Below are 27,507 nucleotides of genomic sequence, written 5' to 3'. Positions count from 1 at the left end.
GTGGCGACTCCCTCCCTCTCTCCCTCCTCCTTGCCGTGGGCGGATTTGGCTGTGCTTTTGGGGACTTGGCCAGGATTTGGGAGCGCCCCTCCTTTCCTGCTGGCTTCCCTCCTTCTGATCCTTCCTTTTTGCATGCTTTCAAGGTGCAGTCGGGTTTGGCCACATCTCCAAACCGCATAGACATCCCTCGTTGCCAGTAGCATTTGAAGTTTGTGCATTTGGTGCATCTACACTAAAGAATTGATGCAGTTTAATACCACTTCAACATCCAGGTTTATGGAATCCCGAGAGTTGTCGTCTTTGGCAGAGGTTTGCAAAACCTCCGTACATCTTTCTTGATCCCATTGCACCGACTCCTGGGTGCTAAAGTGGTATTAAACTTCATCAAATCTTGAGTATAGATGTGTACTTGAATAATAATAATAATTATTATTATTATTATTATTCCGCTTTCTATGATTTGTTATCCAGTTGGCCTTCATTCATGTTGCAAAACTACACCTTTCTTGATCCAGAGGAGGGCGACTAAAATGTGTCCAGAGGAGAGCAACTAAAATGATCAAGCGTCTGGAAAACAAGCCCTATGAGGAGTGGCTTAAAGAGCTGGGCATGTTTAGCCTTCAGAAGGCTGAGAGGAGACATGATGGCCATGTATAAATATGTGAGGGAAAGTCATAGGGAGGAAGGAGCAAGCTTGTTTTCTGCTGCCCTGGAGACTAGGATTCAGTGGAACAATGGCTTCAAACTACAGGAAAGGAGATGCCACCTGAACGTAATGATGATGATGATGATGATGATGATGATGATGATGTCGATGTCCGACGTGTGATCCAATACAACAGCCAGCAGAGTGTCTGCTGTGGACTCATCTTGTTGTGTTTCAAATAATAATTTATACCCTGCTTTCTATGACTTGTTATCCACTTGTTATCCACAACTTATCCTTGTTTTCGGTGGGATGGAGCTGGGTTTTTCGCCCCTATTTTTATGCTTAGCAATGGAGCAGAGATATCATAATTGCCATCTCCTTTGCCTCCTCTCCTTCTGCTGCATTGCTCTATTTATTGAATCCATCCTATTATAGATAACAGGGCTGCTGCTTCTTCCAAGCTTTCCTCTTTCTATCCATAGGAAATGAATGGTCAAGGCCTGGAAGCGGGGGGGGGGGGGGGGGGATCTCTTCCTTCTCTATGTAGAATACCTATGTAATTTGTTTATTTGGACTTTGATGTTATTGTGCTATTTTGCTTATGTACTTTGTTGTATTTTATATGTTTGCACTATTGTGTGCTTTTGTGAGCTACCCCAAGTCCCTTCGGGGTGATGGTGACGGGATATAAATAAAGTGATGATGATGATGATGATGATGATGATGATGATGGTTATTATCACTACCTAGGAAGGTGGTGGAATCCCCTTTTCTGGAGGTCTTTAAGCAGAGGCTGGATGGCCATCTTTCAGGAGGGCTTTGTTTGTGCCTTTCCTGCCTGGCTGAATGGCTTTGGACTGGGTGGCCCTTGGGATCTTTGCCAACATTAGGATTCTATGATGCAAAGGCTGGCTGGCCATCTATCAGGAGGGATTGGATTGTGTCTTCTTGCTTGGTAGAAGGAAGGTGTACTGAATGGCTTTGAGGGTCTCTTCCAACTCTAGGATTCTATGGAAGTCTTTGAGCAGAGGCTAGATGGCCAACTTTCGGGATGACCATCCCAGTGTTGTTATTATTAGCAATAATAATAATAGTAATGATGCTAAATAATTCTTAATAATTCTCATCTGTACGCGGATGATGTCCAACTCTGTCAGTCCTTTCCACCTTCTTCTAAGGAGGCTGTTCAGGTCCTGAACCGGTGCTTGGCCGCTGTAACGGTCTGGATGAGGGCGAACAAATTGAAATTGAATCCAGGCAAGACAGAGGTACTCCTGGTCATTCGTAAGGCCGAACAGGGTATAGGGTTACAGCCTGTGTTGGACGGGGTCACACTCCCCCTGAAGACGCAGGTTCGCAGTCTGGGTGTGATCGTGGACTCATCGCTGAGCCTGGAACCCCAGGTTTCAGCGGTGACCAGGGGAGCATTTGCACAGTTAAAACTTGTGCGCCAGTTGCGCCCGTACCTTGGGAAGTCTGACTTGGCCACGGTGGTCCATGCTCTGGTTACATCCTGTTTAGACTACTGCAACGCTCTCTACGTGGGGTTGCCTCTGAAGACTGCTCGGAAGCTTCAAATGGTCCAACGATCGGCAGCCAGGATGCTAACAGGAGCGGCACTCAGGGAGCACACAACTCCTCTGTTGCGCCAGCTCCACTGGCTGCCAATTTGCTACCGGGCACAATTCAAAGTGCTGGCTTTAGCCTTTAAAGCCTTTAAAGCCCTAAACGGTTCTGGCCCGTCCTACCTGTCCGAATGCATCTCCTCCTATGAACCAGTTAGGACGTTAAGATCGTCTGGGGAGGCCCTGCTCTCAATCCCGCCGGCTTCACAAGCACGCCTGGCGGGGACGAGAGACAGGGCCTTCTCAGTGGTGGCCCCTCGGCTGTGGAACGCCCTCCCTACAGACATCAGATCGGCCCCCTCTTTATTGGCATTCCGGAAGAGTGTGAAGACCTGGCTTTTCGAACAGGCTTTCAACTAAGCAATGCAATTGATTGATTATTGGAATGGAATAATGGACAATGAGTTCGGATGCTGATTCTATTGATGAGACGTGATGGATTGTTATAGTGCTGTACTGTTGTATTGATATTTTGGTGTTAATTAATTGATACTACTGTTTTAATTGATTAATGATTTTGTATTGTGTTGTTGAAACTGGTTGTTAACCACTCTGAGTCGCCTGAGGGCTGAGAAGAGCGATATACAAATGAAGCAAATAAATAAATAATAATAATAATAATAATAATAATTTATCTGCTTCTGTCTGAGGCTCAAAGTTGGGTACTATTATTTATAATAGTAATTATTATTATTATTGGTAGTAGTAATGCTAATTAATAATAATAATAATAATAATAATAATAATATCTGACTCTCCCTGAGGCTCAAAGTGAGGTATTTATAATATTTATAATAGTCATAATACTAAGTTATAATTATTACTAATAATTATGAGATATGTTGCCTACCTGCGTGACTGAATGGGGTTGGACTGGATGGCCTTTGGGGGCCCCTTTCAACTCCTCTGGTCCCCTCTCTCCTCCAACTCAAAGTCGGTACTATTCTTTATAATAATTGTAAAAATATTAAATGAGAATTATTGCTAATCATTAGGAGATATGGTGCCTTCCTGCCTGAAATGAATGGGGTTCGACTGGATGGCCTTTGGGGGCCCCTTCCAACTCTAGGCTTCTCTCTTGTCCCACTGGCTCTGTTTTGATCCTCATTGGGTTTAGTACTCACTCGGAGCGAGCCAGACACTATACGGTGATGGCGTCCCTTTCAACCTTAATATATCTCTATTTTAAAGAACTTTTGCATTGAGCTCATAGTTGGCTCCCCAACAGGAAACTCTCCCTAGGCTTTTGGCGATGGCGGGCGAAGAACACAGCGGTTTCTTGTTCTTCGGACCAAATTTTGCAGCTCTTGAAAGGGAACACGCTGACTCCGCTCCCTGGTTATTTTTGCCATCATTTTCAAAATTACCTCATTGAGTCTCCGAGGCAGAGACACTCCTTATGGTGTGCGTCTACACTGTGGAATTAATGCAGTTTGACCCCCGTTTGAGCTGCTATCCTTCTCTCTGGACTCTTGGCCTTTGCATAGAAACCCAAGAGACCTCCAAAGATCATCCAGTCCAACCCCCCTTCTGCCAGACAAGATGACACCATCAAAGCCCTCCTGACAGATGACCAGCCAAGACTCTGTTTAAAAGACTCCATTGGATTTCTAGGCAGCAGCATATTCTATTGAATCCATTGAATCATTGAATCCTAGAGTTCAAAGGGACTCCCAAAGGTCATCCCATCCAAAACCTCTTCTGCCATCAAGGAAGACAGAATCCAAACCCTCCCGACAGATGGCTGTCCAGCCATTATATACATATACATATACACTAGCCATCCCCTGCGACATGTTGCTGTGGCCCACTGGTGGTCATGGGGGTTCTGTGTGGGAGGGTTGGCCCAATTCTATCATTGGTGGGGTTCAGAATTCTCTGTGATTGTAGGTAAACTACAAATCCCAGCAACTACAACTCCCAAATGTCAAGACCCTATTTTCCCCAAACTCCACCAGTGTTCACATTTGGGCATATTGTGTATCCGTGCCAAGTTTGGTCCAGATCCATCATTGTTTGAGTCCACAGTGCTCTCTGGATGTAGGTGAACTACAACTCCAAAACCAAAGGACACTGCCCACCAAACCCTTCCAGTATTTTCTGTTGGTCGTGGGAGAACTGTGTGCCAAGTTTGGTTCAATTCTATCATTGGTGGGGTTCAGAATGCTCTTTGATTGTAGGTGAACTATAAATCCCAGCAACTACAACTCCCAAATGACAAAATCAATTTTTTGAGTGAAGGACATAGATTGGGTTGTTAGGTGCTTTGTGTCCAAATTTGGTGTCAATTCGTCCAGTGGTTTTTGAGTTCTGTTAATCCCACAAACGAAGATTACATTTTTATTTATATAGATATGTTATTGATAGATGATAGATGGATCATAGAATGATAGATAGATAGATAGATAGATAGATAGATAGATAGATAGATAGAATAATAGAGTAGGAAGAAACCCCAAAGGTAATCCAATCCAAACCCCCTTCTGCCAGTCTGGACAGATGGCCATCCAGCTATAGATATGAGTTTCCTTGTGGAGAGAAAAAGCAACATATAAGTAAACATAATAGTAATAATAGATGATAGATGTATCACAGAATCATGGATATATATATATAATAGAATCATAGTTGAAAGAGACCCCAACGGCCATTCAGTCCAACCCCCTTCTGCTAGTCAAGAAGACACAATTGAAGCACCCCCAACAGATGGCAATCCAGCCATAGACAGATGATAGATATATATCATAGAAACATAGACAGATAAATATATCATAGAACTATAGATAGATAGATAGATAGATAGATAGATAGATAGAGATGTATCATCGAACTATAGACAGAGAGATAGATAGATGATAGCTATATCATGGAACCATAGATAGACATAAATAGATAGATGATAGATATATAATAGAACCATAGAAAGATAAATATATCATAGGACGATGGATAGATAGATAGATAGATAGATAGATCATAGACCCATAGATAGATAGAATATAGATATATAATTGAACTGAAAGATGATAGCTGTTTCATAGAGTTATAATGTGGAAAGGGACCCCAAAGGCCATCCAGTCCAACCCCCTTCTGCCAATCAGGAGGACACAATCAAAGCTCTCCCAACAGATGATCATCCAGACTCTTCTTAAACATCTCTGGAGAAGGAGTAATGTGGGGAAAGTACACTTAAAGATTGAGTATAGGATAGGTATGAGCCAGCTTGGGCCCTCCAGTCGTTTTGGACCACAACTCCCACAATGCCTAACACTGTTAGGAATTGTGGGAGTTGCAGTCCAAAACACCTGGAGGGCCCAAGTCAGCCCAGAGCTGTTATAGGGTATATAATTCTAATCTAATATATGAATGTGTTCTCTCTCTGGTAGGAGCCTGGATGTCTGGATTGGGTTCAATGACGCGGCGTCCGGCCCCAGCGGTGCCCCTCCTGGTGAGGAGGGCTTTGACCTGCAGAGCTGCCAGAACTGGCTTCCCGGGGAGCCCCACCCCTCCAATGCCGACCACTGCGTACGGATGGGCCCCGCCGGGCAGTGCAACACCGACCTCTGCACCGCCAAGCACAGCTACCTCTGCGAGCACAAGCCCCCAGGTGGGCAGCCTGTGGTCAACAGCCCAGTTCTTGGGAGGTGTAGTTTTCCAAGGTCCATTGCCTCCTCTGGGGGGCTTCTACGTTGAAGAATGAATGCCATTTGGCACAAATGGAACTGCCAGGGCTAATTTGAGGTGGAGTATGAGAGTTGTAGTTTTCCAAGGTCCATTGGCTTCTCTGGTGCATCAATACTGAAGAATGAATGTTGTTTGTCACCAATGGAACTGCCAGGGCTAATTTGTGATGGAGTTCTGGGAGTTGTAATTTTCCAAGGTCCATTGGCTTCTCTGGGTGCATTTACAGTGAAGAATGAATGTCGTTTTGCACCAATGGAACTGCCAGGACTAATTTGTGGTGGAGTTGTGGGAGTGGTAGTCTTTTAAGGCCCATTGGCTTCTCTGGGTGCTTCTACACTGTAGAATGAATGGCGTTTTGGCACCACTGGAACTGCCAGGGCTAATTTGTGGTGTTGTGGGAGTTGTAGTTTTCCAAGGTCCATTGGCTTCTATGAATGGTGGAGTTGTGGGAGTTGTAGTTTTCCAAGGTCCATTGGCTTCTGCTTGGCATTGCTGGAACTGCCAGGGCTAAATTGCGATGAGTTCTGAAAGTTGCAAGGTCCATAGATTTCTCTGAGCACACCTGAATGTCATTTTTCCTTACTTTTTGCCTCTTGTCCCTGCAAGGAGTCTTACATTTCTTCTTGTTGTTGTTATGTTTATTTACACCCCAGTTGTTTCTCCACAAGGAGATCAAAGGGGCTTACATTCAATGCATTGAGAGAGACTTGTGCAATATTCTTGGCGTTTGCCGTTACGTTTCAAGGTAAAAGTCCCACAAAGTGAGCAGATTTGCACATTTTCTTGCACTCTTATTTTAGAGTGCAATTGATCCTTGGAGGAAAAGCAAGACATTTAGCAAGGAACAGAAGCCGATATCTGCAAAGTCTATTTGGCTCAGTTGGAGCTCCTTTGGATCCCAGCCACTTTTCCACATCAGTCGCGATGCGGTCATCAGACTGAAAAAAAAACCCAGAAAACTCACCCAAAACCCCACATTTATTAAAACGCCGCTATTATATATCTGCTGATGCTGAGGATATTTCCTCCATAAGCCTTGCCTTCGCTTGATTTATTTTCCAACAAATTTTGGCAATTTAATGTACAGCCAGTTGCATAATATATTGGAAAAAGATTTCTGAATGCAAAAACTAATGTGTTCACACAAGCAATTGGGAGAGTAACGGATTCCCACCTAAATATCCATCATATATATTTTTAATTGCACTATATTTTGCCAAAAATGCAACTTAACCCCTAATTAAAAATCAAAAATACACTCAAATGCAACAAAAGAACATTTGTGTTACTAAAACAATTGTATGTTCAATTCTGTTTTAATATTTATCTGCTTATAAATACCAATAAATACTAATATATACTGATAAATAATATAGTTTTTAAATTGCATCATTTTTAAATTTTGTGAGTCTCTTTGTATCTCAAAGAAATAAAAATGGGATATTACTAATAGTAATAATTCTAATGAATATGAAATAGTAATAATAATAACAACAATAATCATCATTTATTTCTTACTCACCTCTCCTCATGACTCAAGGCAAGTTGCAGAATAAAAATAATAATTAAAAATTAATTATTATCTGCCTGTAAATAATAATAAATATAATAGTATTACTATTATAATATAATAATAATAATTTATTCCTTAATCGTCTCTCCTCAAGGCTCAAGGCAAGTTGCAGAATAAAAAAACATCATCTGCCTGTAAATAATAATAAATATAATAATAAATATAATTATAATAATAATAAATATAATAATAATAATAACAACTTCCTCTCCCTAAGGCTCAAAGTGTGGTACTATTATTTATAATAGTAATGTTAAATTATATTTAGTACCAATAATTATAGGATTATATATTTTTATTATTTACTAGCTTGGGTACCAGCCATATTATTTGAAAAAGTCATTTTTTTAATTGTACAAAATGCATAAGGTTGTGGGTGAACTACAACTCACATCATGCCAGGTTAACCCCAAAAAACTCCATGAGCACTTAAAAGTTGGTTATGTTGGGCAAGTTTGTTCTAGATGCATCATTGGTGGGGTCCAGTGTGGTCTCTGGCTGCAGGGTAAACTACAACTCCCACCATTATGAGTCAGTCCCCTCAAACCCCTCCAGTATATTTTGTTAGTCATGGGATTCTTTATGACAAAGTTTGATCCAGGTCCATCATTACTGAGGGTCACAGTTTCTCTGGTTTTAGGTGAACTACAGATCCCAGAAATTAAGGTCAGTCCCCTCCAGTAATCAAATTTGGCCATATCAGGTATGCGTGTCAAGTTTGGTCCAGATCCATCAGTGTTTGGGTTCTCAGTGCTCTTGGAATGTAGGCGAACTAGAAGTCCCCCAAATCAAGGTGAATTTCCCTCAAAGACCTCCAGTATTTTTTGTCTTGGGGGTCCTGTTCCAAGTTAGTTCCCGGTCCATTGTTGGTGGTGTTCAGAGTTCTCTTAGTTTGCAGGTGAACTATACATCCCAGTACTTACAACTCCTATAAATCATGGTGAATTCTCCCCAAACCTCTCTAGTATGTTCAGTTGCTGATCAATGCCTCTGTTTTCTCTGTGTGTCATAGAAAAGAACAGGAAAGGGTTAAGAGAGAGGCAGTGGGCGGCATCATGGAAATTCTACTCCTTTGGAGAGAGTAAGGAATACTGGGATGGCTGTGGTGGAGGAAACACATAAAATTTAAGATGAAATTGTCCCTGTATGAAAGCCTCCATTTGGGTGGTGGGCAGTATGGTGTTTGTGGAGGATAGTGGCAGGGCTCTTGTACATGTTCATGGCATTCACTATAACCTGCAATATCATTGGAGGGAGGGCCATTGGTGTCTCCTGAGTGGTGGGAGCTATAGCTGTTTGTGGAGGCAGGAGCTTGAATATGTAAGTGGACACTCCGCCACATACACACATGCATATTTCCACTTTTATTATGAGTATATTATTATTATATTATGTGTATAGATATTATTATAATCCCATAATTCTCTGTCCCCATAGCTTTTTCCCAGGCCTTTCCTCTCCATTTTTATATATATATACACACATACTAGCCGTCCCCTGCCATGCGTTGCTGTGGCCCAGTCTGTGTATATGTATTTTGTATGTGTATATATGTGTATATGTGTGTGTATATTTGTGTATATGTGGTGTTGCGCATTCGTTGTAATGTATTTTTTATTTTTTGGTTTTTTAAGTCTCTTCTGCTGTGTTTTTCAGTATTTTTTATGAGTGATGGTCACTTGTTGGCCTGAGAGGTGTATTGTGTCCAAATTTGGTATCAATTCGCCCAGTGGTTTTTGAGTTATGTTAATCCCACAAACAAACATTACATTTTTATTTATATAGATACTAGCCGTCCCCTGCCACGCATTGCTGTGGCCCAGTCTATGTATATGTGTTTTGTGTGTGTGTATATATGAGTGTGTGTATGTTTGTGTATATTTATGGTTTTGCACATGCTTTGTAATGTAATTTTTGTTTTTTTGGCTTTTTAAGTCATTTCTGCTGTATTTTTCAGTGTTTTTATGAGTGATGGTCACTCGCTGGCCTGATAGGTGTATTGTGTCCACATTTGGTGGCAATTCGTCCAGTGGTTTTTGAGTTATGTTAATCCCACAAATAAACATTTTATTTATTTATTTATTTAGATAGATAGATAGATAGATAGATAGATAGATAGAGAGAAAAAACACAACGGACTTTTGAAAATATTATAATATATTAATTGTATCCATTTCTGCTAAATGCAGATAAATATATTTGAGATTAAAGCATACTTATGTGTAATATTTATGCAAACAATTTCAAAATTAAATTCTTGTATTTTTATATTTATCTCAATATTTCTCAAAGGAGGAAATGACTCTACATTGATTTTAACTGTATTTCAACCATTTGAAAAATATATATAATGCCGCATTTTATTACATTACTACCTTGGGGACCTGGCGATGCCCGGGTTACTTGAGAAAGGCACTGTTTGTTTTGGGTAGTTCGGTAATATCTTTGGATGCCAGGAGAACTACAACTCCCGTGTGGGCAAGTCATCCCCCCCCCCAAACCCCTCCAGTATTTTATGCCATAGGAACAGGTAGAAAAGGGTTAAGTGAGAGGCAGTTGGCGGGGTCATGCAAATTTGGAGAGAGAAAGGAACCCTGGGATGTCCATTCTGGAATAAAAACAGAACATCTAGGATGAAATGGTCCCCGAATGAAGACATTCCTTGGGTTGATGGCATTTGCAGCCCAGTTATGGGTTGCTTTATGCATTCTCTCCAAGGGAGAGATCATTGCAAAGCATTATGTTTGCAAAGCCATGGATTGTATGCATTGTAATGTTTATTCTATTTCTTTCCCCAAATAGAGATTGTTTTAAATGCTGAGCATTTCTACCTGGGTGCCAATACATTTGGATCCTACCTACCGACGGGAAATGTCACCGAAACGGAAGAGCTCTCGGCACCATTGGGAACTATAGAGGTGAGCAGCTCAAGGATCCATATTTTGGGAGATGTAGTCCAACCAAGGGCATTATTTGGAACATTTTGGGTTTTCTTCCCCCTTCCAGACCTTAGTGTTTCCCACATTGACATCCCCAAGAGAGGGTTTTCTATTGGCTTTGGAGATGGCGACTCGGGAGTTGCAGCGGCACGTCCAGGTCCGCTTCCGTTTACACCGTCTGGCACATGGAAAAGGTGAGAGCTTCGAAATCCCATTGATTCTCCTATTTGAAATCCTATCTAACACAATTTCTGTTCCTGGATTATACATGTCATTTCCCAATTGATTCTATCATAAAAACATGGAAAAACTGCACAAATTTTGTTTTTGTGGGGGGGACATCATCCTGCAGCACATTTTGCTATAGTTTTTAATGAAGACATTCTTGAGAATCAACCCATTCAACATAGTTTGTGACACAAAAATGCTCTAAGTATGAGGATGCATATTATTATTATAATAATTTGCACTGAAGAATGAGTGCAGATTTAGGCCACTTTCACCACCTTGAATCAATACTATGGGTTCTTGAGAGTTGTAGTTTCCCAAGAATTTCAGCTTTTTCTGCTTTCAGTGCTGCAGTATTCTGAAAGTTATAGTTTTCCAAAGACTTTAGCTTTCTCTGCCAGAAGGCGCACCTGCACAGTAGAATGAGTACAGTTTTCTGGCCCTTTCATGACCCTGGCTCAGTGCTATGGGATCCTGGGAGTTGTAGTTTTCTGAAGATCTTGAGCTTTATCTGCTTTCAGTTTCTGTGGGATCCTGGGAGTTATAGTTTCCCAAAATTCCTTAGCCTTTGCTGGGTACATCAAAACTGTAGAATTGGATGCAATTCGATACTGATTTCACCGCACTGGCACTGCCTCTGGGATCCTGGGATTTGTAGTTCGCCGAGGCCCCAGGACTCTTCATTAGTGGAGGCTACAACTCCCAGGATTCCATAGCAGTTACAATGGGCTTAAATTACATTCATTGTAATAATGCAGGTGCACCCAGAATAGGCTACAGACCATGTGAAAGTACAACTCCCAGGATTTTCCATACCAGTTACAATGGGGTCAAATTATATTCATTGTAATAGTGAAGATGCACCCAGAATAGGCTATGGACCTTGCAGAACTACAACTCCCAGGATTTTCCATAGCATTGAGCCATGGCGGTTCCAAGGGTGTCAAAAGCACATTCACGTTCTAAAAGAAAGCTCCTAGGGAAGGCTCAAAGACTTTGTGAAACTACAACTCCCAGGATTTCCATAGCCGTAAAAGCGCATTAATTCTACACTGGGAGGGTATGACTTGCCCAAAGCCATCACAATGGGTTTCTATGGCTGAGCAGGGATTCACTCTATAAATATGCTATCCTCAGGTGCTGGGATAATGGGGAATAGTGTTAGGATTATTCCGTTGTGATGGGAAGTTTTTCCTTTTCAGGATGCAAGGAAGAACGGAACGGCACGGATCCCTTGCAAGAGATGCAGCTGCAAATGGACTGTCCATCTGGGTCCTATTGGTGCCAACTGACCAACTCTTGCCTGCCTCTGGGAGGATGCTGCAACAAATTTGGAGCGTGTACCAACAGTTCAATGGCCAGCACTCCATCTCCCATCGCTCACCGCTGCCTCAATCCTCCTACCATGGTCCAGGTCCAGGAGTCCCTTTTCATCGTGCCGCCAGGACCCTCCATGCTGTATCTGGTATGCATAATAATCATAATCATAATAATTACTCACTGTCCTAGGATAATGCTTCTCCCCATTTATTTTGACCCAAAGAAGTGAACGAAGTTTCCAAGTTTAAAGTCTTAAGGCTTCAAACTTTTGAAATATACGAAGAAGTCCTGATAAGTCGTTTAGTTTTATTCATTTTTCCCCTTGAGAAGAGCAATAATAATAATATTGACCCACAAGAGTTTGAGCTTGGAAAGAACTTCTTTTAGGACAAGAGTTCCCCTAAGAAGATTTTTTGGGGAATGAAAGACTAAAAAATAGGAAAATTTCCAAATTCCGAAGATAGCATCCGTCATTGCCCTTTTCATATTATTAATATTATTATATACTATTACCAATATCATTGTTATAATTGAAAATGGTAATCATAATGGTAATAATATTAATAATATGCAAACGGAAATGACGGAGTAATGTTATTATTATTGTCATTATGGGTCCCCTGGTGGCGCAGTGGGTTAACTGAAAGGTCACCGGTTCAAATCCATGGAGCGGTGTGTGCTCCCGCTGTTAGGCCCAGCTTCTGCCAACCTAGCATTTCAAAAACATGCAAATGTGAGTAGATCAGTAGGAACATCTTCTGTGGGAAGGGAGCAGCGCTCCATGCAGTCATGCTGGCCACATGACCTTGGAGGCATCTATGGACAACACCGGCTCTTTGGCTTAGAAATGGAGATGAGCACTACCCCCCAGAGTCGGACACGACTAGACTTAATGTCAGGGGAATACTTTTACCTTTACCTTAATCATAATTTACCTATTATTATCATTATTATCATTATCATCATTGTAATATCACTATCATTATTATAATTATTACTATTATCATTATTTTAATTATTATCATTGTTATTATCATCTTGTTATTATCATTATCATCATCATTATATTAGTATTATCATTATTATTGTATGATCATCATTATTATTATCATTATTATAATCATAATTATGAGAGCCCACGGTGGCGCAGTGGGTTAAACCGCTGAACTGCTAAACTTGTTGACCTAAAGGTTGCAAGTTCGAATCTGGGGAGTGGCGTGAGCTCCCGCTGTTAGCCCCAGCTTCTGCCAACCTAGGTACCGCTCTGGCGGGAAGGTAACGGCGCTCCATGCAGTCATGCTGGCCACATGACCTTGGAGGTGTCTACGGACAACGCCGGCTCTTCGGCTTAGAAATGGAAATGAGCACCAACCCCAAGAGTTGGACATGACTGGACTTAATGTCAGGGGAATACCTTTACCTTAATCATAATTATTATTATTATTATCATCATCATGATTATTATTAGCATCCCCGCTGCCCTTTGCTTATCATCAATATTATTGTCATTATTATTGTCATTATCATCATTATCATTTATATTATTATTATTTTTACTATTATTGTTAGCAACATTATTATCATTATCATTAGAATAGAATAGCTTTATTGTCATTGTACTATTGCACAAAGAAATTAAATGCCTTCCTTAGCACACATCACAAAAACAATATCCATCCCCCCAGTCTTTATTACCTGTTTGATGTATCTCTGAATAACATAACTTGAGAGTTCTGTATTGGGTCTCGATGAAAGTATGGTGCCTCCTTTTGCAGCTTCACTTCAAAAACAAGGACATCTCCATTGGGCCGAATGACACGTTGAGCATCCAGCATGATGCAGGACCAGGCGCGTTCCTCCTTTGCCACCAGGACCAGGCGCCATCTTCACCAACGAGTTACTTTTCCTGGAACTCTTCTGCCTGGGAAACGGATTTCCACCCATCCTTCTGTGCTTCCAAGTGGCACAATGGCTCTGAGTGTGAATTCCGGCTCCTCTGCACCACGGAGGAGGTGGCACCCATCATTTGGAAGGAGAACTTTGGTGTCCCGTCGCCAGGCTTTTACACCCTGCGGGCCTCCATAAGTAACAATGTCTTTGGGGCCAACGTATCCTGCGATTTTGGGATTGAGTCACCTATCTCCGGTTTGCGGGTTGTCTCCCCAGCTGAACAAGGTGGCATCATTTATGTAGAGGCCAACCATACGTTTCTAGTGGTCAAGATCTCCTCAGGTGGGGCGAACACCACTGTTCGTTGGATTGGCAGCAATCACAGCACCCTTTTTGAGAAGAACTGCCCAGCGTCAGTGGTTGAATGTGGCCCTGAAACAGATGACACATGGTTCGCGGGTGTTTTCTTGGAGGGCATCGAGGAGAACGGGACTAGCATCGTCCTGCAGGCAGAGAACGCTGTCAGCACCCAGAACCTCACCGTGGTGGTCAAGGCTGAGGAGGGCATCCGGGGGCTGCACGCCACGCCAGACCCTGAGTCGAGGATCCTGCTCAACAGCCGTGTGGTGAGCCCCCAAAAAGATCCCACTGGAAGTTGGCCATAGGGTTGCATTAGAGAAACTAAAGATTCCATCGGCAGTTGACCATAGAAAGGAACTAGAGATTCTACTCAAAATTGGCCACAGGGTTGCATTGGAGGAACTAGAGATTCCATTAGAAGTCAATCATGGGTAGGAACTAGAGATTCTACTCGAAGTTGGTCATAGGGTTGCATTGGAATAACTAGAGATTCTCCTTGAAGTTGGCCATAGGGTTGCATTGGAGGAACTAGAGATTCCATTGGAAGTCAATCATGGGTAGGAACTAGAGATTTTACACAAAGTTGGTCATAGGGTTGGATTGGAAGAATAGAGATTCTCCTCGAAGTTGGTCATAGGGTTGCATTGGAGGAACTAGAGCAAGGATCCACAAACTTTTTAAACGGAGGGCCAGGTCACAGTCCCACAAACTTTTGGAGGGCTGGATTATAATTTGAAAAAAGCATGAATGAATTGCCATGCACACTGCACATATTTTATTTGTAGTGCAAAAAACACTTAAAAACAATACAGTAATTAAAATGAAGTACAATTTTAACAATATAAACTTAGTATTTCAATGGGAAGTGTGGCCCTGCTTTTGGATGATGAGAAAGGATTGTTGTTGTGTGCTTTCAAGTCATTTCAGACTTAGGTTGCGCCTGAGTGAGGGCCGGGTAAATGACCTTGGAGGGCCGTATTCAGCCCGCGGGCCATAGTTTGAGGACCCCTGAACTAGAGATTCCATTGGAAGTCAATCATGGGTAGGAACTAGAGATTCTACTCGCAGTTGGTCATAGGGTTGCATTGGAAGAAATAGAGATTCTCCTCGCAGTTGGCCATAGGGTTGCATTGGAGGAACTAGAGATTCCATTGGAAGTCAATCATGGGTAGGAACTAGAGATTCTACTCAAAGTTGGTCATAGGATTGTATTGGAAGAACTAGAGATTCCATTGAAGTTGATCATAGAAAGGAACTACAGGTTCCATTGAAGTTGACCATAGGATTGTATTGAAGGAACTAGGAAATCCACTGAAGTTGACCATAGAAAGGAACTACAGGTTCCATTGAAGTTGACCATAGGGTTGCTTTGGAAAAACAAGAGGAGTCCGTTGGAAGTTGGCCATAGGGTTGCATTGGAGTAACTAGAAATTCCATTAGAAATTTACCATAGGGTTGCATTGGAAGAACTAGAAATTCCATTGAAGTTGACCATAGCATTGCATTGGAGGAACTAGAGATTCCAATGGATGTTGGCCATAGGGTTGCATTGGAGGAACAAGCGATTCCATTGGAAGTTGACTTTTGTCTATGAAAAAAGTTGGCCCAAATGCCCTGTTTTGAATCCATGCCCCGTTTCCGCCATTCCCTTGCAGACGTATGTTCCTGTGATGGATGCTGGATCCGATGTGACCTTTCGGTGGACGGTGGATGACAAGCCCTCTTTCACCTTCTACAACGAAGTCTTCCACGTCATCTACCAGGTCCCGGCCATCTACAAGCTGTCGGTGAGTCAAGCTTTGCTTGGATATGGGTGCAAAAGCAGGAATTCTTGCCAATCCCTTTCCCTTTGGAAGTCTGCGATTCACCCCATCTTATATTTGGAGGCAGATATTCACTCCAGGGAACATCGAACAGTGGGAATCCAACTCTGGTTTGGAAAAAATGGCGTTTTGATGGTAAACAGTGCAAGTGACAGTTGTTTTTATAAGTTTTATGCCTTAGCAAACAACATGTTATGGCCACCATTAAAATGAGCTTAGAGAGAGCTTGGCCATAGCCTTCCTCTGAGGTTTCTTGTGGAGAGAAAAAGCGGGGTATAAATAAACATATTGATAATAATAGTATTCAGAGAGTGCGACTTGCCCAGGATTTCCAAGGTCAAGGGGGGAGTCGAACCTAGTTCCCAAAAATCCTCAATATTCAAACAATGACACCAGTTGAGCCTTTCATCAGCAAAGCTTGGGCCTGTTCTTTCCTTGAGGCCAAGAGAGTGTTATTTGCTCTTTGGGTTGTTGATGAACTGGATGTCTATGTTATCTCCATGCAGCTCACGGCCTCCAACCACGTCAGTAACGTCACAGTGGACTACAACATCACCGTGGAGAAAATGAACCGGATGAAGGACCTCCTGGTCTCTGAGGTGCCCCAGCGCGCCTCGCAGAACAGCACCCTGGACTTGGCCGCTTCTGTCTGGGTGGACTCTGCCGTGAAGGCCACCTTCCTGTGAGTCACCTGCACTGGAGGAGGGAGGCGGTTTGTACCCACCTTAGGATCTTGGGAGCTGTCATTTCCCAAGACCTTTCTTCTGCCAAAGAGTACAGTGTGCTCTCCAAACCTAAGAGAGGGTTTCCATAACTTGAGTGGGGATTTGAACCCTGGTCTCAAAACATTTGGTCCTCCAGGTGCCAGTACTCAGACTCCCAAAAGCCCATATTACCAGCTTGTCCAATGGTCAGGGATTCTGGGAGCTGGAGTCCAACAAAACGCCTGGAGAACCAAAGGTTGGACATGACTACACTGTGCCTTGTTTGTCCTCACCTGCTTTTGGCTGATATATATCTGTCCATTTGGGGTGATGTAAGGCCAAAGCAGAGTTCTGGTAAAACTTTTGAAACCAAAGAAGTCCCAATTTTGGAAAAACCTGCCAAAGTGCTTGGCCACGTAGCCTGAAAAACGTCCAGGTTGAATTGGGAAACTTTTGGGGTTTCTAGCAGAGGACAAAATGAAGTTTATGCACTTTTGGTTATCTGGTTAACAACTGATCAATGTATTGCATAACTTTTTCCTTCTCCAGGTGGGATTTTGGTGACGGCAACAGTGCTTTTTCCCAATTTTGTCCCCCATACAATGACTCCTTCCTTGTTCCTGATCCCACTGTCCATCAGGTTGTCATTGGGCATAATGTGTCTCATACCTACCAGGAGCCAGGTGAGAAGAGGGTCAATATTTGAATGCAAGGCGTGGTATTCACTGCCCTAAAAGTATTATTATTATTATTATTATTATTTGATAAATAACAAGATTAATGCACAGCAAACAAGATCACTCTGCTAGCTTTTGTATTTGATTACATGTTGGACACTTCGATGTGTCTAGGACAGTTGTTATTATTATTCTTAGTATTAGTATTATTATTATGCTTTTATTTGAGGAGGCAAAACCCAGGCAACTCCTGATCTTAGTTCTTTTTATGTCTGCTTGACTCTATGGAGAACAAATGGAAACAAAACCATTCTGTTCCTAATATTGATGGCATTTTATACTTATTACTCAAATTGGCAAACCCAAAGGACATCCGTATACAATTCAGGCATTGCATCTCCGTTTTTTCCAAATATGCAACCAAAACATATCATACATTTGTCATGCATTTAGGTCATTATCTAATTTCTATCTCACCTTTCTCCCAATATGGGTCCCTGCATGAATGGATATAAAATATCTATTTAGGAGAGTGAGATAATATTCTGGGGAGATCCCAAATGACATAGTTCTTTTTGATGTTTTACATATATATCACTGTGGAACATGTATACTTTACCGGAAGCAATTTCTCTTCTCTGTCCCACTTTGCAGGTGAATATACTCTGACTGTCGTCGTCTACAATGAATTTGAGAACCTGACTTATTCGGTCCCGATCCACATTTACTCATATTTGATGGATCTGACAATGCAAGCCGATGCAGATGTTTTGGTGGCAGGTCGCCCAGTCACTTTCAAGGCTCACCCTGTGCCATCTGGATATGGGGTCTCTTACATCTGGGATTTTGGAGATGACTCTACGGTATATGTGGAAAGCCAGCCAACTATAGTCCATACCTACAATGCCAAAGGAATATACACCATCAGTCTCAGAGCCAACAACACCATTAGCACCATAGACACATTCCGGTCTTACCGTGTCTTTGAAGAGATAACAGGGTTGCAGGTGACTCTGGAGGAGGCGATCGAGGTCTTGATGCCGCTCGAGATAAGCGCTTCACTGGAAACGGGGGACAACATCACTTGGATATTCGATCTGGGCGATGGGACGGTTGTGGAAACCTTGGAGGCGTCAGTAAATCACAGCTACTTGAAAGAGATGAATGCCACCGTCAACGTAACGGCCATGAATCCGGTAAACTCGGTTTCCCGAGCCGTGCCCATCCAGGTGTTTTTGCTGATGGTCTTCAAATTCGAGCCTTCTGCTTGTATTGTGGAGCATCCCGATGTCCAGCTCACTGCCTACGTCTCCGGCAATCCTGAGGACTACTCTTTTGACTGGATGTTCGGGGATGGCTCCCCCAATGTCACCGTCTATGGCGACCCGACAGTGAGGCACAACTTCACCCGCTTTGGCATCTTCTCCCTCTCGCTGGCCATCTCCAGCAAGGTCGACACGATCCATTATTACCCAGAGGTGTGTGTGGAGCCGGAGGTCACTAATGTCACACTGTTCGCCAAGCCCCCGATTGTGATGCTCGGCAACGAGAGCAAATTCCAAGTCACGGCCTTGCCGCTATATCCTTACCGTTACCACTGGGATTTTGGGGCCAATGACTCTGTTAAGTTTGGAGGGACGGAAGTGAGCTACACGTACAAAGCCCCAGGTGTCTACTTAGTTGTGGTGACCGTCTCCAATAACGTGTCTTTCAACAATGACTCGGCCTTGGTGGAAGTCCAGGAGCCGGTTGGAGTGGCCCGGATTGAGTCCAATGCCTCCAAGGTCTTGGAAGTCAACCAGGTCTACCTATTCTCTGCCAATGTGAGTGGGACTAAAGTCAGGTATCTGTGGGACTTCGGGGATGGCACAACTCAGCTGGGGAAGTTCATCACCCATTCCTACAATAAGAGTGGCATCTACGCAGTTAGTTTAAAGGCCTGGAACGAGGTGAGCTTCCATGAGGCGAGGGTGAACGTGACGGTCAAGAGGCGCCTCCAGGGCCTAAGCATAAATGCCAGTCGAACCGTGGTGCCTCTGAATGGCTCAGTCAGCTTCACGGCCACACTCCTTGCTGGCACCGCCATCCGATACTCTTGGATCTTGTGCGACCGTTGCACTCCCATCCTTGGTTCCTCCACCATCTCTTACACTTTCCGTTCTATTGGGACATTCAATGTCATCGTGACCGCCGAGAACGAGATTGGCTGTTTGCAAGACAGCATCTTCATCTATGTCTTGCAGCAAATCGAAGGGCTGCACATTGTGGGCACTGGCCTCCTGGACGACACCTATTTCCCCACCAACAAGACACTGCAGCTGCAAGCAAACATCAGAGATGGGACGAACATCTCCTACAGTTGGGCCGTCATGAAAGAGAGCCACTCTGTGCAAACATTCACTGGGAAGACGTTTTCCTTGGTTATTCTGGACGCCGGCATCTACATAGTCCACCTGAAAGCCACAAACATGCTGGGCACTTTGGCCGTGAACAAGACAATAGAGTTCATTGAGCCAGTGGGCGTCTTGAAGCTGGTGGCATTTCCCAACCCTGTTGCCGTGAATGCTTCCATCAACATAAGTGCTACCGTCTCCGCTGGGACAGGACTGGAGTATACATGGTACCTAGAAAATGAAGTCCCTCTCACCACTGTCTTCTCAATCATCACACACTTTTTCCAAAGCCCTGGGGCTAAAGTAGTCACTGTTGAAGCAGAAAACAAGTTGGGTTCCACAAACGCCACGCTCATGGTCTTCGTCCAAGAGCCAGTGACGGGCCTGCGGATCAGGACCCTAAGGCCCAACTGCACTTACATTGAGTCTGGCTCCGTGGTGAACTTCTCCGGAGAGCTTGAAAGTGGGTCTGACGTGTCCTGGGTGTGGAAGATGCCCAACGGAACGATATCCGGGCAAAGAGTGGCCCTGACTTTCCCGACACCTGGGTTCTTCTCCGTTTGCCTCAACGCCTCCAATGACGTCAGCTGGGAAGGTGCCTGCCATAACCTGACAGTGCAGGACGCGATTCGGGACCTAAGGCTCAGCGTGAGCAAAAGGGTGCTGGAGCCCGGCGAAGAGGCCTCCTTCTCCATCGGAATGTCCTCTGGTTCCTCTGTGAAATATGAAGTGAGCATTGTAGGAAACCAGTCGGTAGTCCTGAACACTTCCAACTTCACCTATACCTTCACCCAAGTGGGAGATTACATGGTCCAAGTGAGAGCTGAGAACTACGTCAGTGTGGTCCGCACAGAGGTCCATGTTGTGGTGTTGGAGGCTGTCCGTGGCTTGAGGCTTGTGGACTGCTGCGAGCAAGGCACTCCCACCGGGGTGGAAAGACACTTCGCAGCGGAGGTTGAGGCCGGCTCACGGGTGTCATACAGGTGGCGCCTCACCTTGATGGAAGATGGAGGCCGTTCCAGAGTGGCCATTTTAGAAGGCCCCATCATCTCTTACACTCCACAGGTTGCCGGTCGACTTGACATTCACCTCCAGGCTTCCAACCTCTTGGGCAGCTTGAATGTAACCATTGTGATTCAAGTCCAAGACCTCATCACGCAACTCTCTCTCCTGCCAGTCAAGCCTTTCGCCAACCGGACGACATCGTTCGTCGTGTCTGTGAGGCCCAATGCTCGGCAGGTTGGCTTCTGGTGGCGCTTTGGGGATGGCTCTCCAGTTCTCAGGACTGACGTAGCTTCTGTCGGCCATACTTACCTACAACCTGGAGATTACCTGGTGGAGGTGAATGCCAGCAATCTCATCAGCTCCTCCTTCGCCCAGCTGACCATCACAGTCCGAGTGCTAGAGTGTGAGGAGCCCGAAGCTGAGCTGGCTTTACCCGCGCAGGTGGTTATGAAGCGGTCACAGAAGAACTACCTGGAGGCCCAGATCAACCTGCGTGGCTGCACCAGCTACAAGACGGCCTACCTGTGGGAGATCTACCGAGCCCCAAGCTGCCTGCAGATGAGCAATGCCGACAAGGTCCAGCTCCTCCACGTGGATGCCAGCCGGCCCCAGCTGGTCATCCCCAAACTGGCTCTGGACTTGGGCAACTACTGCTTCAAGTTTCTGGTCTCGTTTGGGGACACGCCACTGTCCAAGAGCACCTTTGCCAATGTGACTGTTCTGCCCAACAAGCTGGTGCCCATCATTGAAGGGGGCTCCTACCGCGTGTGGTCCAGCACCCAGGACTTGGTCCTGGACGGAGGGAAGTCCTATGACCCCAACTTGGAGGACGGAGAACAGACGCCACTGCAGTACAGCTGGTCCTGCGTGTCGTCCTCCAAAGTAAGTGGGCCTTTGGGTTTCCTTTGGGGATTGAGAGAAGTCATGGGCAAACTTCGGCTCTCCAGGTATTTTGGACTTCAACTCCCGCAATTCATAACAGCTAGTGTGGAAGTTGAAGTCCAAAACAGGTGTCCTGGAGGGAACGGGTTCTCTTGAGACTGGCTTTGAATGCAGTCTCTTTTTCTCTCCCTCATTCCCCCTTTTTTCCTCCTTCCTCCTCAATGCAGAGCCCGTCGTCCAAGTGTGCGCTCGACTTCAGCGCCAGGGGAAGTGTGGTGACCGTTTCCAGAGCCATATTGGAAGCAGATGTGGAGTATACCTTCGCCCTCTCCGTCTGGAAGGCGGCGATGAGCCCCGAGTCTACCAACCAAACGGTTTGTATCGTAGTGCCTCCTCTCTCATTTTCCCCAAAACAAAACCCTGACTACATTAACTCAGTTGTGAGATGGATATGTCCGTTCAATCTCAGTAGGTTCAAACATAAACAATTCAACTCAATCGCCAGATCTATGCATTAATCTCTCCAGACCAAAACATTTAGGAATGTCCCTGCTCCAGTTGCCAGTAGTTAAAACGAGTTGTTAAAGCTCAAACGTGCTTCAAATGATGTGGCCTCAAATTTTGTATATATCAAAAATTGTGTATATATCATCGTTCCTTCCTGGCAGGGGGTTGGACTGGATGGCCTTTGTGATCCCTTTCTGTCGTGACCCACAGAACACAGAATGTCTTAAACAGCAGCTGAGGTGCAAAATAGTAGTATTTTAATAGTAGTATTTAGTAGTATCCTCTGTTTCTGCATCACTCCTTCTTCTTCTCCTACTACTGGTAGTAGGTATGGTGTCAGAATGCTGACTCACAACACTTCCAATTCTATGATTTAATGGAAACAAACATGTCACTGTCAATTGATCCCTTTGCTACTCTTCTCATTTGACAAACCAAACTATTTTTAATCTGAGGAGTAAAAAGGCTGCATCTACACCACAGAATGAATGCAGTTTGGCATCACTTTGACTCCCAAGGGATCCTGGGAGTTATAGTTTGGTGAGGGAAGGCTAAAGGCCTTGTGAAGCTACTACTCCCAGGATTCCATAGCTTTGAGCAATGGCAGCTAAAAGTGGTACCAAACTGAATTCATTCTCCCATGTAGATGCATCCCTTGAGGCTGCTTTTAGTTGCCATTATTATATATTGTTCTTGTTAAGGGGCAAAAAATTAATCAAACTAAGCAACAAGTCATAACCGATCAATGTTGGCAGGAGAGCGTGTTGTGCATTGTCGGGAAGTCCAAATGAAATTACTTGTTTACAATGTAATAGTACAAATAAGAGACAGGCATGAAGCCTAATTTAGATTGTTTCTGAATAATATGCCAAGCGGTTAACCATAGTGCAATTAAGTATTTTAAAACATTTAATTCATGCTAGTGACAAAAATAGAGCCGACCATTAATCAAAAGGCAGGAGCCCTTCTCATTAGGATTCTTCTTTCGAGGTTCTTAAGCAAAGGCTGCATGGCCATCTGCCAGGAGGGATTGGATAGTGTCATGGCAGAACTGGGTTGGGCTGGATGGCCTTTGGGATTGCCTTCCAACTCTTAAGATTCTATGATTATTTTAATATGATCCATATATTTTACTCTTAATATTATCCTTCATCATATTAGTATTCTGCATGTAATACAAATGTTACTATGGTTAACTTTATATATTTTTTTATAATTTCAAGCTTCCAACGAACATCTTTCTTTATCATCCTGTAGGATGGAGATATAAATATGGATGCATAGTTTTCCACAAGAGTTTGACCCCACTTTAACTGCCATGGCACAGTCCTATGGAATTCTGGGAGTTGTAGTTTTACAATGGTTTGTTTTTTTGTTGCTTCCTCTGTCAAAAGCCTCTACAAAAAAAGTTGGGGCCTCACCAAACTAGAACTCTCTGGATCCCATAGCTTTGCATCACAGCAGTAAAAGTCGGGTCAAACTATACATCCCACAGGGATAGATTTACCAAACTATTAAGTCCCAGGACTCCACAGCAGTTAAAAGTGGAACAAAACTGCACTAATTAAATCAGTGTAGATGCACCCCATATCTCTCCAAATGACAACTCCCAGAATCCCATTGCAGTGTGGATGGACCCAGTATTTCTCCAAACTACAGCTCCCAGAATCCCATTGCAGTTAATGTTGAGTCAAATTTCATTTGGCAGTGTAGATGCACCAAGAATCTCACCAAACTACAACTCCCAGGACTCCATAGCAGATAAAGTGGAGTCAAATTGGATTAATTGAATCAGTGTGGATGTACCCAATACCTCACCAAACTACAACTCCCAGGATCCCATTGCATCCTGCCGTTGCAGTTAAAAGTGGAACAAAACTGCACAAATTTGTCAGTGTAGATGCACCCAATATCTCACCAAACCTCAACATCTATGATTCCATAGAATTGAGCCATGGTGGTTAAAAGGATATCAAACTGGGTTAAATCTTCAGTCTAGCTGCACCCCCCCCCCCCAACAGTATAGAGGTTGAATTCTTCCCATAGGTGGCTTTCCCCTTCTTCTTCCTTTCCTTTCCCAGTCTTTCTTTCGTTTTTTCTCCCCCTCCTTCGTTCCATGAAAACGCCTTTTCATGAGCCTGAAAACAAACCCGCAGCCAAGGAACCTTCTGGTTTCCATCACCAGCCGTTGCTCCAGGAGACACTTGGCAGCGACAGAGGCCCAGATTGTCTGCAAGTGGAAACTCTGACCGCCTTGATCTTTTTTCTTTTCCTTCTTCTTTCCCTTTTTTTGGAAACGGGTGGCTGGAAGGAAAAGGGTGGGGAAGAAAGCAGAAGAAGAAAGAAAAGAACCCCGAGTCAAATTGATAGTCTTTCAAGGACATTCCGTACTATCTAGCTTTGCAGGCAGGAACGCCAAGCGAGGATTTCACTGCGGCTGGGAATTTGCAAAAGTCTGGAGCAGACAGATATATATGTCTCTTTTAACTCCCTGCCACGTCATACGGCACCTTCGTTGCTCCTCCAAAATAATTCTTCTTAGGGAAGAATGGGATGGGTTTTCAAGGGAATTTTGCCACTGTTGCTGCAGCATCATTGGGAAGTAATTGGGAATGGTTACTATGTAATGGTCGTTAATAATAATAATAATAATAATAATAATAATAATAATAAACATGATGAAGAAAGTGGTGCATAAATAATAATAAACATAATGAGGAAAGTGGGGTATAAATAATAAGGATGAGGAAAGTGGGATGATAATAATAATAATAATAATAATAATAATAATAATAAAAATGAGGGAAGTGTAGTATAAATAATGATGAGGAAGGTAGGATATTATTATTAATAATGATAATAATAAACATGATGATGAGGAAAGTGGGTATAAATAATAACATATGATAATGAGAAGAGTGTGGAATAATAACAAACATGATAATGGGGAACGTGGGGAAGAATAAATAATAATATATATTATGAGGAAAGTGGGGTAATAATAAGGATGAGGAAAGTGGGATGAAAATAATAATAATAATAATAATAATAATGACAAAATCGGGAAATAATAATAATAACAACAACAACATGATGAGGAAAGAGGGATATAAATAAGAAGAAAGAAGAAGGAAGTGGGATATTAATAATAATAAAATTAATAATAATGATAATGATAAAAATAATATAAACATGATGATACAATTCAACACTATGATCCCTGTATGCCCAGGGAATACATTACCAAACTTTGCATGCACATGCAAAATCATTTTGTAATAATAAAACTTCTTGACATGAAGGACTTCTGGCCCACAATGAGAGTTTAGTCGGTTTTTAAAAATATTATGATTACTTCTCAAAGTATTTAGGGAATTGCTTTGCAGGGAAATATATGTGTTTTTTTCCCATACACACATTGGGCACATCTACATTGCGGAGTCAATGCAGTTTAGCCTCACTTGAACTGTTGTGGCTCAGTGCTATGGAATCCTGGGAGTTATCGCTTTGCAAGGTCTTTCATCATCTCTGTCCAAGAGTGCTGTGTCTCGCCAAGCTACACATTCCAAGTTTGCAAAGTATGGCGTTCAAGTGCTACCAAAGTGCACTAATTCTACAGTGTGGATTCACCCTTTGCTTCCTGATAGTTTAGTGTGCACAATATTTGTTTCATGCATGAAATGATTTATAACATTGTGCAAATATAAGAAGCATATGTTTCTTCAAGATAGCTTATTATGCCGATGCAAAAATTCCAACATCTGGAAAGATCTAAAATACTTCTGGTTCCAAGCATTTCAGATAAAGGGTTCCAAGGTTGAAGTAATATCTCATTCTATAGATGCAAATATTCCAAAGTGGGATTTTAAAAAATCTGGTTTCAAGGATTTTGGATAAGGGAGACCCAGCTTGAACTCTTTGGGTCCTTATATCAAGGGGAATGCAACGGAAATGGATGAGTATGCAACGATGGAAGATTTGCTCCTTGGATCTGAATGATTTCTCCCTTCTCCCTTCCAGGTCTTCCTGAAGAGAGGCACAGTCCCCATCGTGTCCTTGGAGTGTGTCTCCTGCAAAGCCCAGTCTGTCTATGCGGTCAGCCGCAGCTCCTACGTCTACTTGGAGGGCACCTGCCTCAATTGCCAGAACAACTCCAAAATGGGGGTAAGGGGCCACTCGGCATTTCTGTAGAGAAGCAAAACTATGTAACAAACTATGTTCCTGGTTTGAAAGTATTACTTCCTGTTTCATTGTGCGGTCCTTACTTTGAAAGTTGACATCATGCTCCAGAAACTTCGTCTTTTGCAATTTAATATACGTTTCCCATGTTTTTATGATTGAACCAATTAGGAAATGGCTTTTGTAACCCAGGAACAAAAAATAAGTTACATAGTGTTGTCTTGGGCTTCCCTTCCTCATCTCCTTGCAGAAGTGGGCAGCCCACAGCTTCAAGAACAAGACACTGCCCTTGGACCGGAGCACCACCTCCACGGGCGATGTGGGCATGAACCTGGTGCTGCGTCCCTGGGCTCTCAAGGATGGCGAGGGCTACAGCTTCACACTCCGCATCACCGACGTGACCTCCGGCGAGGAGGGCTTTGCCTCCATGGACCTCCTTCCCAACCAGCCTCCTTTCGGAGGGTCTTGCTGGCTGTCCCCCATGGGGCCCCTCCAGGCTCTGGCTGCCAAAGTCCACTTCGAGTGCACAGGTCAGCCAGCCAACTGTGTGATTTGGAACTGTTGTATGCTTTTGAGTAGATTGTCACACGACACTGTCACCATGCTGCTTTCCCACTTTAAATCCTACAGTTGCCTGTTGTGGAATTGCAGGACTTCCCATTTAAGGAGGGGCTTTTAAAGAGGTCCTTGCTAAACTGCACATCCCAGAGTTCTACAAGAGCTAGCCACAGGATTTAAATTGCTTTAAAGCGTTGTGTGATAATCTCCAAAGATGTATTACCATCCTATTCCTGTTGTACAGTGTTTTGATATATGCATTTTGTTGTATGTATATAACATACATGTTGATATGTTCTGACTGAGCAGTACAACACTCTTGAGCCATTAGGAGAGGCAGGTAACAAATAACATTATTATTGCTACTACTATAAACCACTCTAGCATAATGTGTATATTTCATGGTGCACTAATTACAGCAGTTAACTACACTACAGCACTAACTACAGCATAAAACAGAAAACACCCAAAAGATAATAATAACAACAACAATAATATCATAGTAAATACC

The 27,507-nt window shown here is 43.3% G+C and overlaps 1 protein-coding gene across 1 annotated transcript in view; it reads left to right on the top strand.

The window, feature by feature from the left end:
* PKD1 (polycystin 1, transient receptor potential channel interacting) overlaps positions 1-27,507 on the top strand; it is a 106,208-nt gene that overhangs the window by 36,592 nt on the left and 42,109 nt on the right. The window contains exons 7-18 of the mRNA XM_060785804.2: positions 5,661-5,881; positions 10,334-10,449; positions 10,538-10,664; positions 11,901-12,163; positions 13,794-14,534; positions 15,924-16,055; positions 16,598-16,773; positions 17,345-17,478; positions 18,127-21,752; positions 21,980-22,126; positions 26,280-26,423; positions 26,689-26,968. Coding sequence (XP_060641787.2) covers positions 5,661-5,881; positions 10,334-10,449; positions 10,538-10,664; positions 11,901-12,163; positions 13,794-14,534; positions 15,924-16,055; positions 16,598-16,773; positions 17,345-17,478; positions 18,127-21,752; positions 21,980-22,126; positions 26,280-26,423; positions 26,689-26,968 — 6,107 coding nt within the window. The remainder of the gene's footprint in view (positions 1-5,660; positions 5,882-10,333; positions 10,450-10,537; positions 10,665-11,900; positions 12,164-13,793; positions 14,535-15,923; positions 16,056-16,597; positions 16,774-17,344; positions 17,479-18,126; positions 21,753-21,979; positions 22,127-26,279; positions 26,424-26,688; positions 26,969-27,507) is intronic.

This window comes from Anolis sagrei, chromosome X (assembly GCF_037176765.1).
Source record: "Anolis sagrei isolate rAnoSag1 chromosome X, rAnoSag1.mat, whole genome shotgun sequence".
Taxonomy (NCBI): Eukaryota; Metazoa; Chordata; class Lepidosauria; order Squamata; family Dactyloidae; genus Anolis; species Anolis sagrei.
Note: the sequence above shows the minus strand (reverse complement) of the source record. Positions and strands in the feature narration are given on the sequence as shown.